General features: G+C 37.5%; 1 protein-coding gene across 5 annotated transcripts in view; it reads right to left on the bottom strand.

The window, feature by feature from the left end:
* The window catches only part of RTTN (rotatin), a 164,049-nt gene that overhangs the window by 137,295 nt on the left and 13,384 nt on the right, over positions 1 to 13,370 (bottom strand). For all 5 annotated transcript variants that reach the window (XM_082355182.1, XM_082355183.1, XM_082355181.1 and 2 more), the window contains exons 9-10: positions 11,419 to 11,600; positions 9,052 to 9,167 (exon numbers count right to left, since the gene is read on the bottom strand). In XM_082355182.1, coding sequence (XP_082211308.1) covers positions 9,052 to 9,167; positions 11,419 to 11,600 — 298 coding nt within the window. The remainder of the gene's footprint in view (positions 1 to 9,051; positions 9,168 to 11,418; positions 11,601 to 13,370) is intronic.

The following is a 13,370-nucleotide window of genomic DNA, read 5'->3' as shown; positions in this document are numbered from 1 at the left end:
AGCTGGTTCTTTGAGAAGATAAACAAAATTGATAAAATTAGCCACACTCATCAAGAAAACGAGGGACAGGACTCAAATGAATAAAATCAGAAATGAAAAAGGAGAAGTTACAACAGACACCGCAGAAATACAAAGCATGCTAAGAGACTACTACAAGCAATTCTATGCCAATAAAATGGACAACCTGGAAGAAATGAACAAATTCTTAGAAAGGTATAACCTTCCAAGACTGAACCAGAAAAAATAGAAAATATGAACAGACCAGTCACAAGTAATGAAATTGAAACTGTGATTAAAAATCTTCCAACAAACAAAAAGTCCAGGACCAGATGGCTTCACAGGTGAATTCTATCAAACATTTAGAGAAGACCTAACACCGATCCTTCTCAAACTCTTCCAAAAAATTGCAGAGGAAGAAACACTCCCAAAGTCATTCTATGAGGCCACCATCACCCTGATACCCAAACCAGACAAAGATACTACAAAAAAAGAAAATTACAGACCAATAGCACTGATGAATATAGATGCAAAAATCCTCAACAAAATACTAGCAAACAGAATCCAACACATTAAAAGGATCATACACCATGATCAAGTGGGATTTATCCCAGGGATGCAAGGATTCTTCAATATACGCAAATCAATCAATGTGATACAACATATTAACAAACTGAAGAATAAAAACCATATGATCATCTCAATAGATGCAGGAAAAGCTTCTGACAAAATCAACACCCATTTACGATAAAAATTCTCCAGAAAGGGGGCATGGAGGGAACCTACCTCAAAATAATAAAGAACATATACGACAAACCCACAGCAAACATCATCCTCAATGGTGAAAAACTGAAAGCATTTCCTCGAAGATCAGGAATAAGACAAGGATGTCCACGCTCGCCACTATTATTCAACATAGTTTTGGAAGTCCTAGCCACAGCAATCAGAGAAGAAAAAGAAATAAAAGGAATACAAATTGGAAAAGAAGAAGTAAAACTGTCACTGTCTGCAGATGTCATGATACTATACATAGAGAATCCTAAAGATGCTACCAGAAAACTACTAGAGCTAATCAACGAATTTGGTAAAGTTGCAGGATACAAAATTAATGCACAGAAATCTCTGGCATTCCTATACACTAATGATGAAAAATGTGAAAGCTAAATTAAGGAAACAATCCCATTCACCATTGCAACAAAAAGAATAAAATACCTAGGAATAAACCCATCTAAGGAGGTAAAAGACCTGTACTGAGAGAACTATAAGACACTGATGAAAGAAATTAAAGATGACACAAACAGATGGAGAGATATACCATGTTCTTGGATTGGAAGAATCAACACTGTGAAAATGACTATACAACCAGAAGCAATCTACAGATTCAGTGCAATCCCTATCAAACTACCAATGGCATTTTTCACAGAACTAGAACAAAAAATTTCACAATTTGTATGGAAACACAAAAGATCCCGAATAGCCAAAGCAATCTTGAGAAAGAAAAACGGAGCTGGAGGAATCAGACTCTCTGACTTCAGACTATACTACAAAGCTACAGTAATCAAGCAAATATGGTACTGGCACAAAAACAGAAATATAGATCAAAGGAACAGGATAGAAAGTCCAGAGATAAACCCATGCACCTATGGTCAACTAATCTATGACAAAGGAGGCAAGGATATAAAATGGAGAAAAGACAGTCTCTTCAATAAGTGTTGCTGGGAAAACTGGACAGCTACATGTAAAAGAATGAAATTAGAACACTCCCTAACACCATACACAAAAATAAACTCAAAATGGATTAGAGACCTAAATGTAAGGCTGGACACTAGAAAAGTCTTAGAGAAAAACATAGGAAGAACGCTCTTTGACATAAATCACAGAAAGATCTTTTTTGATCCACCTCCTAGAGTAATGGAAATTAAAAAAAAACAAAAAAACAAATGGGACCTAATGAAACTTAAAAGCTTTTGCAAAGCAAAGGAAACTACGAACAAGATGAAAAGACAACCCTCAGAATGGGAGAAAATATTTGCAAACGAATCAACAGACAAAGGATTAATCTCTAAAATACATAAACAGCTCAAGTAGCTCAATATTAAAAAAACAAACAACCCAATCCAAAAATGGGCAGAAGACCTAAATAGACATTTCTCCAGAGAAGATATACAGATTGCCAACAAACACATGAAAGGATGCTCAACATCACTAATCATTAGGGAAATGCAAATCAAAACTACAATGAGGTATCACCTCACACCAGTCAGAATGGCCATCATCAAAAAATCTACAAACAGTAAATGCTGGAGAGGGTGTGGAGAAAAGGGAACCCTCTTGCACTGTTGGTGGGAATGTAAATTGATACAACCACTATGGAGAACAGAATGGAGGTCTCTTAAAAAACTAAATATAGAATGACCATATGACCCAGCAATCTCACTACTGGGCATATACCCAGAGAAAATCATAATTCAAAAAGACACATGCACCCTAATGTTCATTGCAGTACTGTTTACAATAGCCAGGTCATGGAAGCAACCTAAATGCCCATCGACAGACGAATGGATAAAGAAGATGTGGTACATATATACAATGGAATATTACTCAGCCATAAAAAGTAACGAAATTGGGTCATTTGTAGAGATGTGGATGGATCTAGAGACTGTCATACAGAGTGAAGTAAGTCAGAAAGAGAAAAACAAATATCGTATGTTAGCGCATACATGTGGAACCTAGAAAAATGGTACAGATGAACCGGTTTGCAGGGCAGAAATAGAGACACAGATGTAGAGAACAAACGTATGGACACCAAGGGGGGAAGTGGCGGGGTGGTGGTGGTGGTGGTGGGATGAATTGGGAGATTGGGATTGATGTGTATACACTGATGTGTATAAAATTGATGACTAATAAGGACCTGCTGTATAAAAAAATACATAAAATAAAATTCAAAAATTCAAAAAAAACTAGTGTAGTGAAATATGAACAAAAAATGTATGAAATATAAATAATGAATTATTTAGAACAAAAAAATTTAGATAAATTAGGTAATTTTCTATTGATGAAATGCATAATAGAGAGTAAAGACCCAACATAAATGAGTCATTGTGGTCTGAATAACATAAATATCAAGCAAAACCTGAAGTTGGATTTAAAGGTTTTAACTCAGTCTTTTTTACGTTAATTAATAAATTAAACAGATATAAACTTTGAACATTTCAAGGACTACAACTCCTCGAGTTTCCAAGGAACACTGACTAAAACTAGCCATTTACTTAATCACAAAAAACAGTCAATGTATATTTAAGACTATGTTCTTTGAGCCCACGGAAATAAAACTAAAAGTTAAAAATTTCAACCAAACGTAGGGCCACCCTCACAAAATTAAAATAGAAAAATTTAATAGCGCTTATATTAATAACCAGTGGTATAGAGAAAACAAATTAGAAGCACAGTGACAGTCTTATTACATGGACAGGCAATTCTTCCACCCGGTGCTTCTCCATTAGAATACTTTTTTACATCTACAAACAACCTATCTCTGTTATTCAAGACTAACTTTGACAATTTACAATTTAAATCAATGAACATATTTAAGACCTCAGTACTGCAAGGCTTTTTGTAAAAATCTATTTACTTGTGAAATTGTTTCAAATAACCTTGCTAATTCTAATGATGAATTGACGTACTTCTCAGAATAGTATAAAAAGGAAGTATTAAATACTATAAGAATCAGTCTTGCAGCTTTTACTATTTCCAACACTTCTTCCAAGCCAAAAAAAAAAAAAAAAGTGTTTTGTTTTTAATGTTTTAAGAAAAGAAAGGATTTTAAAACAATACTATCTGGTCCACAGTTTTAATTTGCTGGGCTAATGATACTTAAACAGCTGTAAAGTAGTTGATGCAGGAAAAAAAAAAAAAAAGAGCCAGTTTTCAGAGGATAGTCAAAGTTTTTACAAAATTACAGACTTAAAATATCAGATGAGCAAAATATTCTAAATATTCCCAATAGAACAGAATTTATAGTGCAAACACAATTTCTCCACTATCTGCACAACATAAAACAGGTTTTGGATTCTGCAAAGCATCTGAAATCTGAAATAAGTGACTCTCCCCCATATGCTCCCAGCCTCACACTCCCCACTCCCCTTCCACAAGGCAGCCAATTACTGTTCTGCATGCAAGTCTCACCAGGCACTTCTGTGTTTAAGAGCAAGCTCGTCCTGCCTTCAGAATGACAGCCAAACTACCAGAATGACAGCCAAACTACTCAGCACCTCGTCAAAAGCCTGCTGTGAGCAGACCCCACCTGAACCCTCCAGCCTCTCTCCCACCACACCCACCTCACATTTTATGCTCTGGTTGTCTGCATTCCTCCCAATAGCCCTACCCTTGACCACCAATCAGCACTATTCATTCCTCCCCATCATTCTCTTCCCCTCTGCCAGACAAAAAGCCCTACCTTTACTTTCTTAGCCAAATCGTATTCGTAATTTAAACTCAGCTCAGTCATGATTTACAAAAAGCCCTCCCTGAGATTCTTGGCTGGGAGTGTTTTCAAAGCACCCTTGGCACATGAGAAGATACTCAACATTACTAGTCAGAGAAATGCAAATCAGAACAACAGTGAGATATCACCTCACACCTATCAGAATGGCTATCAACAAAAAGACCACTAATACAAATGTTGACAAGGATGTGGAGAAAAGGGATCCCCTGTACACTGTTGGTGGGAATGTAAATCGATGCAGCCGCCATAGAAAAAAGCATCAATATTCCTCAAAAAACTAAAAAGAGAATTACTGTATAATCCAACAATTCCACTCCTGGGTTTATATCCAAAAAAATGAAAACACCAATTCAAAGACACGTGCCCCCCAATGTTTATAGCAGCTCTATTTACAATAGCCAGGACATGGAAACAACCTAAGTGACCATCGACAGATGAAAGGATAAAGAAGATGTGGCACATATGTACACAAACACACACACACATATACATACAATGGAATATTAATCAGCCATAAAAAAGAATGAAATCTTGCCAAATGTGACAACACAGATGGACCCAGAATGTATTATGCTAAGTGAAATAAGGCAGATAGAGAAAGACAAAAACCGTATGATTTCACTTATATTTGGAATCTAAAAAACAAAACAAATGAACAAACTTAACAAAACAGAAACAGACTCATAGACACAGAGAACCAACAGGTAGCTGCCAGAGGGGAAGGGAGGGGGGGAAATGAGTGAAATAGGTGAGAGAGATTAAGAGGTACAAACTGCAAATTTCAAAATAAATGAGTCATGGGGATGAAATGTACAGCATGGGGAATACAGTCAATTTTTTATCTATCTCCCACAAGAGTGAAAAGAATTGCTGCTTATTCATCTTGCACCCCCAGGGCCCAGGGTCGACTAAAAAATTATTCACAACCTAAAAGTTGAGAGTTATGTTTTATTCAGCGGGAATTTTTAGGACTTCAAGCCCGGGAGGCCGCATCTCCAGTAACCCTGAGAGAACTGCTCCGAGGGGGCGAGGTGGGAGTTCTGTAACAAAGGGCAGGTAGTCTGAATGTCAAAAGGTTACTGCTGATTAAAGAAAACCAGATATCTCAAGTTACGGAATTTAGCGCTTTTCTGTGTATGGGAAGATGCAAGAGTCTGGGCTCACTGAAATCACTGCAGTCTGATGGCTGCTAGATGGCAGGTATTCTTTTCCTTCCTGAGTTTCCTCAGGGCTCACCAGCTCACCATCGGAGGTGGCTGCAATCGCTGATGACTGTGACATCCTTTGTTTACTGATATGGCAGGCAGTATTCCGTTTATCACTAGCATATAATAAGCAATCAAAGAATGTTTGGTGAACTAAAATACCTGTCTCTGGCCTGGCGGCAGTAGCAGGAAAAGCATATGCTAATTAGAGATCCCACTCAGCCAATTATAAATTCACAATCTGGTTCAATTACCCTTCTTGAGCCGTTACTGGATACCAAGCCCTTCTCTCTAGAAACTTTCATAATCCTCTCAACTTCACTTGAACTTCAACCAGCAATTCTTCCAACACGCCTGGAAATCTAAGTTACCAGCTCACAGCAGGTCAGATGGGAATTTAGAAGGAATGAGTCATAAAGAAGGAGAAAAGACTGCTTTTCGTGACATTGAGTGACAGCAGTGACAGAAAGAAGAAAGGCAAAAAACGAACAGAAAACAGCCCCAAGAGTCTGGGGTTATCTGGCATGAGGAAAAGAGCCTTACTCCTCCCGTGAACCTAACTTACCATGTGAATAAGGAAAAAACTAACTTAATTTCATAGGTAATCAAAAAAGGGATGCCATACTTCAGGTCATCCTAACTTTTACAAGTGCTTACCAAAAAAATTTTTTATTTTAACAAAATATAATTTCAGTGAAAATATTTTTTCTTTTATTTACTTCGAGTGAAATAAAAATATTCAATTTATGGAGAAAAAATTTCTTTGACTATGCTTACATAAACTGAGTTATGGAATTCCAGACACGAATGCTATTAGCACTATTTGGAAAGATCTAGAGAATTGATTACATATCTACAGGCATTTAATTACTGAATTGGTCAACATTTATTACTTTGTTCCTTTAATGACACGACAAAAATATACTTCTGCCTTCTGTGTAAACCTCACAAAAGTAGGGACATTAAGGAATTCTACTTAATTGTCTGCTTCTATTAATATATAGCCCAAAGGGATGAGATTTTTCCTAGGAAGCATTTATTCTTTTAAATAAGTAAGTCAAATATAATTTCCAGCAGTACTATTTAACATTTCTAACATACCAATTGGCACTTGCACAACAGATTTAACCTTTAAAGTAAAAATAATTCATTGAATCATAAAAGATCAGCAGCCAAAAGTTAAAAATGAATGACTAACTTTTACAGATAAATGTTCTGGCCAAGAAACTTGAGCTATTTTAAGAAGCAACTGATAAAACATTCTTCACACTTCTCAAGGAAAACTCACTTGTTGAAAACCTTCAATATGTGAAAATCTTCTAAAAGTACTACAGAATAATGTGATAACCTTAAGGACTAACGAAAAACTAAGATTAAGAACTATTATCCCTATTTTATAAATAAATTGTAGGACTTGAAACAATATATTACACCTACTGTAAAATGTTTCAGTTGTGTTTCTTTTCAAAAGATTTGTGTAGATAAAAAAAATTGGGGGAGGGCTTCCCTGGTGGCACAGGGGTTAAGAATCCACCTGCCAATGCAGGCGACACGGGTTCAAGCACTGGTCCGGGAAGATCCCACATGCCGTGGAGCAACTAAGCCCGTGCGCCACAACTACTAAGCCTGCGCTCTAGAGCCCGCGAACCACAACCACTGAAGCCCACGTGCCACAACTACTGAAGCTCGCACGCCTAGAGCCCGAGCTCTGCAACAAGAGAAGCCACCGCAATGAGAAGCCCGCGCACCGCAAGGAAGAGTAGCCCCCCCTCGCCACAACTAGAGAAAGCCCGTGTACAGCAACGAAGACCCAACGCAGCCAAAAATTAATTAATTAATTTTTAAAAGTGCACATTACTCATTTCACATCATTTTTGTTAGCAATTATGTCTATCCATATGTTTATTGAGTGAATAAATACACAATGAAGCACTCGCAGCCTGTAAAAAGAATGAAGATCTCCACATATGAACGTGGAATAATCTCCATGCCTACATTTACATCCATCCATCTATCCAGGATGCATTCTTTTCTCTTCCAGTTTTATTGAGATATAGTTAACATATAGTACTGTATAAGTTTAAAGTGCAGAGCTTAATGATTTGACTTACATACATCATGAAATGATGACCACGTTAAGTTTGGTGAACATCCATTATCTCATACAGAAACAAAATTAGAGAAATAGAAAAAAAGTTTCCTTTCCTTGTGATGAGACCCTCAGGATTTACTCTCTTAGCAACTTTCATACATAACACACAGCAGTTGTGCATTACATCCTAGTACTTATTCATCTTAAAACTGGAAATCTGTACCTTTGATCACCTTCATTCAATTCCCCCTCTCCCCACTTCCCACCTCTGTTAATCACAAAGCTGATCCTTTTTTTCTCTGAGTTCGTTTCTTTGCTTGTTTTTGAAGAATAACTGACTCACACAACATAGTGATTCAATATTTCTATACATAATGGTCACAACAATAAGTCTAATTACTATACAGGATTTACTCTTACGTTGTAAAAACAAGGTATGAAACTGTATATGATATACCACCTTTTATGTAAGATGTGAGAGGGGGAATAAGAATCTACGTACTTATTTTCTTACATTTGCAAAAACTAAAATAAAAATGGAAAAAATAAACTAGAAAACAGGATGGCTGGGAGACATCCCTGAGTTACATTTTTATGAAGAGAAAACAATTCCCAAAAATGAAAACAAATTGAAACAAAAATCTAACTGTATACTGAATTGGTAACAGAGAAAATAATTCTTTTGAGTGACTTTAAAGCACAGAATTTTGACTTTATATACTTAGTGAGATTTAGTCTAAGTCAAAAAGAACTGCAAGAAAATCTTGAACTTTATTAGTTACTGACCACAGTGATACTAATACTGCTGCTGTGAAATTACTTACTTTTATGCTGAAGGTTAAAACTAATAAGCAATTATGTTGATGTTGCTAAGAATCTATGAAGGACAATAAAGTCCAAGCAAAGAAATACAAGTTTAAACTCAGAAGCAGCAGTCTGAATTCATGAGTTTTTTTAAAATACAGATTTCCTAGTTCTATTACTGAAGGGAAAGAATGATATCACTGTAACTGCAAGCAGCCCTAATGGCCTGTTTCTGGTCTTGATATACATTTCCTCCATTAAAAGTAACCAGAATCTCTGGAGAAATGGCCTATTCCAGACTATGCACAAAATAAGCCTGGGATCTATTGCGTCTAAAACAAAGAAAGTTTTCAAAGACTAATGAGACAATGAAACCAGCTTAAAAGGACCAAGATAAAATAAAATACTAATATTATTACCCACATCCCAAGGAAAACCTTGATTCTCACCATATCTATAGCAAAAAGACTGCTGTCATCCCAGATATCTGCTGAAATCGCTTCACCAATAAGTACCATATCCTCTGCAAGCAATTCCAGAACTCTTATTATCATTTGTCTACTACCTAGGAATACAAATAGGAGAGAGAGAGAAGAAAAAAAAGTTAATTCAAATAAAGCTGAATATCATATTTCTCAATCCTCTGATTAGCTAACGCTCCCAAATTCCTATTTCTCTTTTTATTTTTATTTTTTGATGTTTTTAGAATTGTTTAAAAGAGACAAATAGGGAAGTCACAATATACAATCACCATTAGACTTCTGTTTCGATCATAACACTATTTACAAAAAATCAAATGTGCTCATAAGTGGGAAAGATACTCAGGAAGAGTATAACAATAATCTAACTAAAAGCACTGTGAGATAGATTAAAATAACTTTTCAGATTCAGAGACCATCCATGTTACATGTAATAGGTGACAAAGCACAGGTTTAGTTGAGAAGATGCAGTCTAATAAATTTCCCACTTAGGACTAGAAGGCTTAAGCCTTGTCATGAATTAGTAGTTTCCTACACGGGAGTTGCCTGGGAAACCTACACTCACCTTAAACTCTAAAAACATTCCGGAGGAAACTGTGCTGTCAGAGTCACACCCACCTGAGCAATCTCCCTTCTCCACAGAGATAGAATAACAAAGGAATTCCACCACCCATAATTCTAAGTAAGGTGAATGTTCAATCAAGACTTTCCTGTCCCACATACCAAAGGTCAACTTCTAATGAATAAAAGTAAAACAAACTACCAGATCATAAGGGTCTAGATTAATTGTTTCATGAGAACAGCTGGAGCAAATTCTCTTAGAAATCTCTTACGACACTGAACAAATGCAAATTATGCAATAATTTTCCACAAAAGGGCAAGAGAACATTTAGAAAATTTTATGTACCATGACACAGCTCTATAATTATCAATCTGACTTGTTACAGCAAATTAAGAAAAGGTTAAATGCAAAATCATTAAATCTAAAACTGTTCTCCTCAGTACACCATGCAGACAAACATCTACACTTGATGATGCCCAAGTTCAGATCTTCCTTCATGTCACATTATTAGTACATGAATTAATATGTATTCCTCACTCCTGGAAGCAGAGTTCTTCAGTCAGTGAGAAGTTAAGGTACAGAGTTTTCTTCAGAATAAAAAAAATTGTTAATGTTCCCAAATATACACCTACCTCCTGCCTTCTTCCCTATCACTTCCAAGCAGGCAAAAAATAGCCATAGGACTTAAAGAACCATCAGCATGGGATAGATTTTTTACTCAGCCAGTATAAACCAAAAAAAGCAAAACTTGTTTATCTTGTATTTATATTTTGACAAGTTTATCAACTACTTAAAATGTATATATTTAGAGAATAAAAATCATTATTTATCCCAAACCTTTCTTTACCTTGCAAAATGCATGGACTTTGGTCTCAGAACCGTAGTTCAAGCCTCTGTTCTTCACTGTTTGACTTCGGATAAGTTTCTAAAGCACTCTAAACCTCAGCTTCCTCATTGTAAAACAGGGAGAAAAGCAGTAATCACCACTAAGGGGTGTATAAAACGGGTCAGTGTGAGGTGTGCACAGAATCACGTGCACAGGGGCACAGCCGGCAGCTGAGCACGGCAGCTACTCAGTGCGCGGTAACTTGTTTGATTACTAGACTCTGCCGGACATCGGCCACGTTGTTATCCTTCTCATCGCTCTCCACTGAAAGCACAGCTACATCCCAGTGTATACTGCAGTACATCTTTGCAAACTTACCCAGCACACCTGAGAGAAAAGGTAACTCCGGAACGTTTGGGTTTTCTGAGTTTTGTTTTGTTTTTTGAGAAAAAGAAATTACTGCAAAGGTACAAATCCAGTGTTGGGTTTGTTATGGTTTTTAACATGTTTCCTAGCTCAAGTAAAAATTGAGTAGGAGGAGTGAACAACTGAAAGCAACTCAAAAAATTTCTAAAGAGCAAAAGCCAAGGAGTTTTTTATTCTGGTCTATTCATGCCAGTCCATCTTCTCTAACTTACTCCAGTTGCATTGTTTTTTCAGTGCTTACCTTTAAAATAGCCACACACAAATGGAAGTCTGTGCAATAAAAGGCCAGAAATGGAAGGGGCTACTCTATCTGAACAGTGCGCCATGCCATCCACGTTTAATTAAGAGATAATAAAGACCTTACTAAGTTCTTAGGAATTTGTACCCCAAAAGATAAGTAAATCCAGATTTTAAAGGTCCTAAGACAGATAGAAAGCAAAAATGAGAAAAATTAGAGTCCTAGAAAATAGACAAAACAAACACAAAGCTTACAAAAGGAACTCTGACTTCAAGGACAACCAACCTGTTCTCAAGAGAGGAACGGCAGACTCCAGGATGGAGACGCAGAGCTGGGGCAGGCTCAGCTGCTGGAACCGCAGCTCTAGCGTGTCCTCAGCCTCCAGCTCTGGCAGGTCCAGGTGCACCATGTCCAAAGGGGAAGGGATGGAGACCCTTGAGTTGACATGAGCGTGACTACTACTTCCACTGTAAAGCAGACAAGGATAATAATAAACCCTGAGTATGGAAACAGCCCACAAACAGATTTACTGCATAGCTGCTGCCTGGCATGTTAGGAGACTCATACCGTGCCCAATTACATTGCTCCATGAAACAATTCTGGTCAGATTTACAGCAACCTTGACAAATTTATGAGATCAAATTCCATAAAGATGGCTCAAAGTTGTAAGTGAAACCAAGAATGCTTTTTTTATGCGTTGCTTTTCAAACTGATGTCCTCCGAACGTGTCAGCGTTGCTATAGCGGCAGTCGATGCGAACACTGATAACCCACCCGCTTCTGAAGGACAGCACACAGGTTCACAGCAAAGCTCTTCCGTAACTCACACAGGCAAAGCTAAATAGTTCGTATGGTTTCCCAGAGTTTCTGTGATTCTCACCAAATGTTCTAAGTAAGCCAATGTTAGCAACTGAAGAATGCTAGAAAATGCCAGGAAAACAGGATGAGAAATGGATTACTCTATTTAGTACAGTCAACATCATATGATTTTGAAAATGTACCCCAAAATGGAGCATCCCTTCTTGGCTTTCTTTATAAAAAAATTTTACCTTGGGTGTAAAGGAGTGGGGTGGGGATAAAAGTGCTATAGAAAGGTTTGGACTTCACATTTACAAAGCACCTCAAAATGTTGACTTTTGATGTTATCCACATTTGAAGCTGAATCACAGAGATGCACTAACACTACTGAACATGTAAAACTCCCAAATTTTAATACATTTTGTCATTTCTTCAATTCCAATATACCAAGCATCCCAAAATATGGAAATGAGCTGGGCTTCTCTCAAACTCTGAAAGGGCCCAGGAGGACGTTCACTCAGGAGTGAAAATCTACAAGCACGTAGCACACTAGATACAGCTCAGAGAATGAGGTAAAGAGAAAAATCATGCCTGATCAACACCAGCTACCTTGTAGGATAAGGAGCACAGGCTCTCAGACCATACTGTCCAAACCCCTGCCCTGTTCTTTACCAACTGTATAAACTGGGGTTTGGCTCCCAGCCTCTCCAAACCTCAGGCTTTTCTATCAAATGATGATAATAATAATACCAATCCTATTATAGGACTGTTATGAGGACGACCACAGGAGGCAAAGCACATGAAGCACTTGACGTAACACCAAACACACAGCAAGCCTCAGTCAGTGTTAGCCTGGAGCAGCAGTAGCCGTGTCACAAGAAAAAAATCAAGCCAACAGACAAGTGCTGGTCTCACTGAGCATTTAGCAGAATGACACTAAAGAAAAGACTTAAAAAGAGCTTTTTAAGAGCTTCTCTGGTGACGCAGTGGTTAAGGATCTGCCTGCCAACGCAGGGGACATGGGTTCGAGCCCTGGTCTGAGAAGATCCCACATGCCGCAGAGCAACAAAGCCCGTGAGCCACAACTACTGAGTCTGTGTGCCACAACTACTGAAGCCCACGCAACTAGAGCCCATGCTCCAGAACAAGAGAAGCCACCGCAATGAGAAGCCCGCACACCACAACAAAAAGTAGCCCCCACTCGCCGCAACTAGAGAAAGCCCACGCACAGCAATGAAGACCCAACACAGCCAAAAATAAATAAAAATAAAATAAATTAATTTTTTAAAAAAAGAGGTTTTAAGATGCTTGTAGCCTAAGGATGAGGTAACACACAAATACCATGCCAATCCCTTTAAGAAAACAAGATATATAAAAATCTTTCTTTACACTAACAAATAAAATACCATAAACTGTGCACCTTGAAGGGGACTTTGTTTT

The sequence above is a fragment of the Balaenoptera borealis genome (genome assembly GCF_965194805.1).
Source record: "Balaenoptera borealis genome assembly, chromosome: 14".
In the NCBI taxonomy this organism is placed as follows: domain Eukaryota; kingdom Metazoa; phylum Chordata; class Mammalia; order Artiodactyla; family Balaenopteridae; genus Balaenoptera; species Balaenoptera borealis.
Note: the sequence above shows the minus strand (reverse complement) of the source record. Positions and strands in the feature narration are given on the sequence as shown.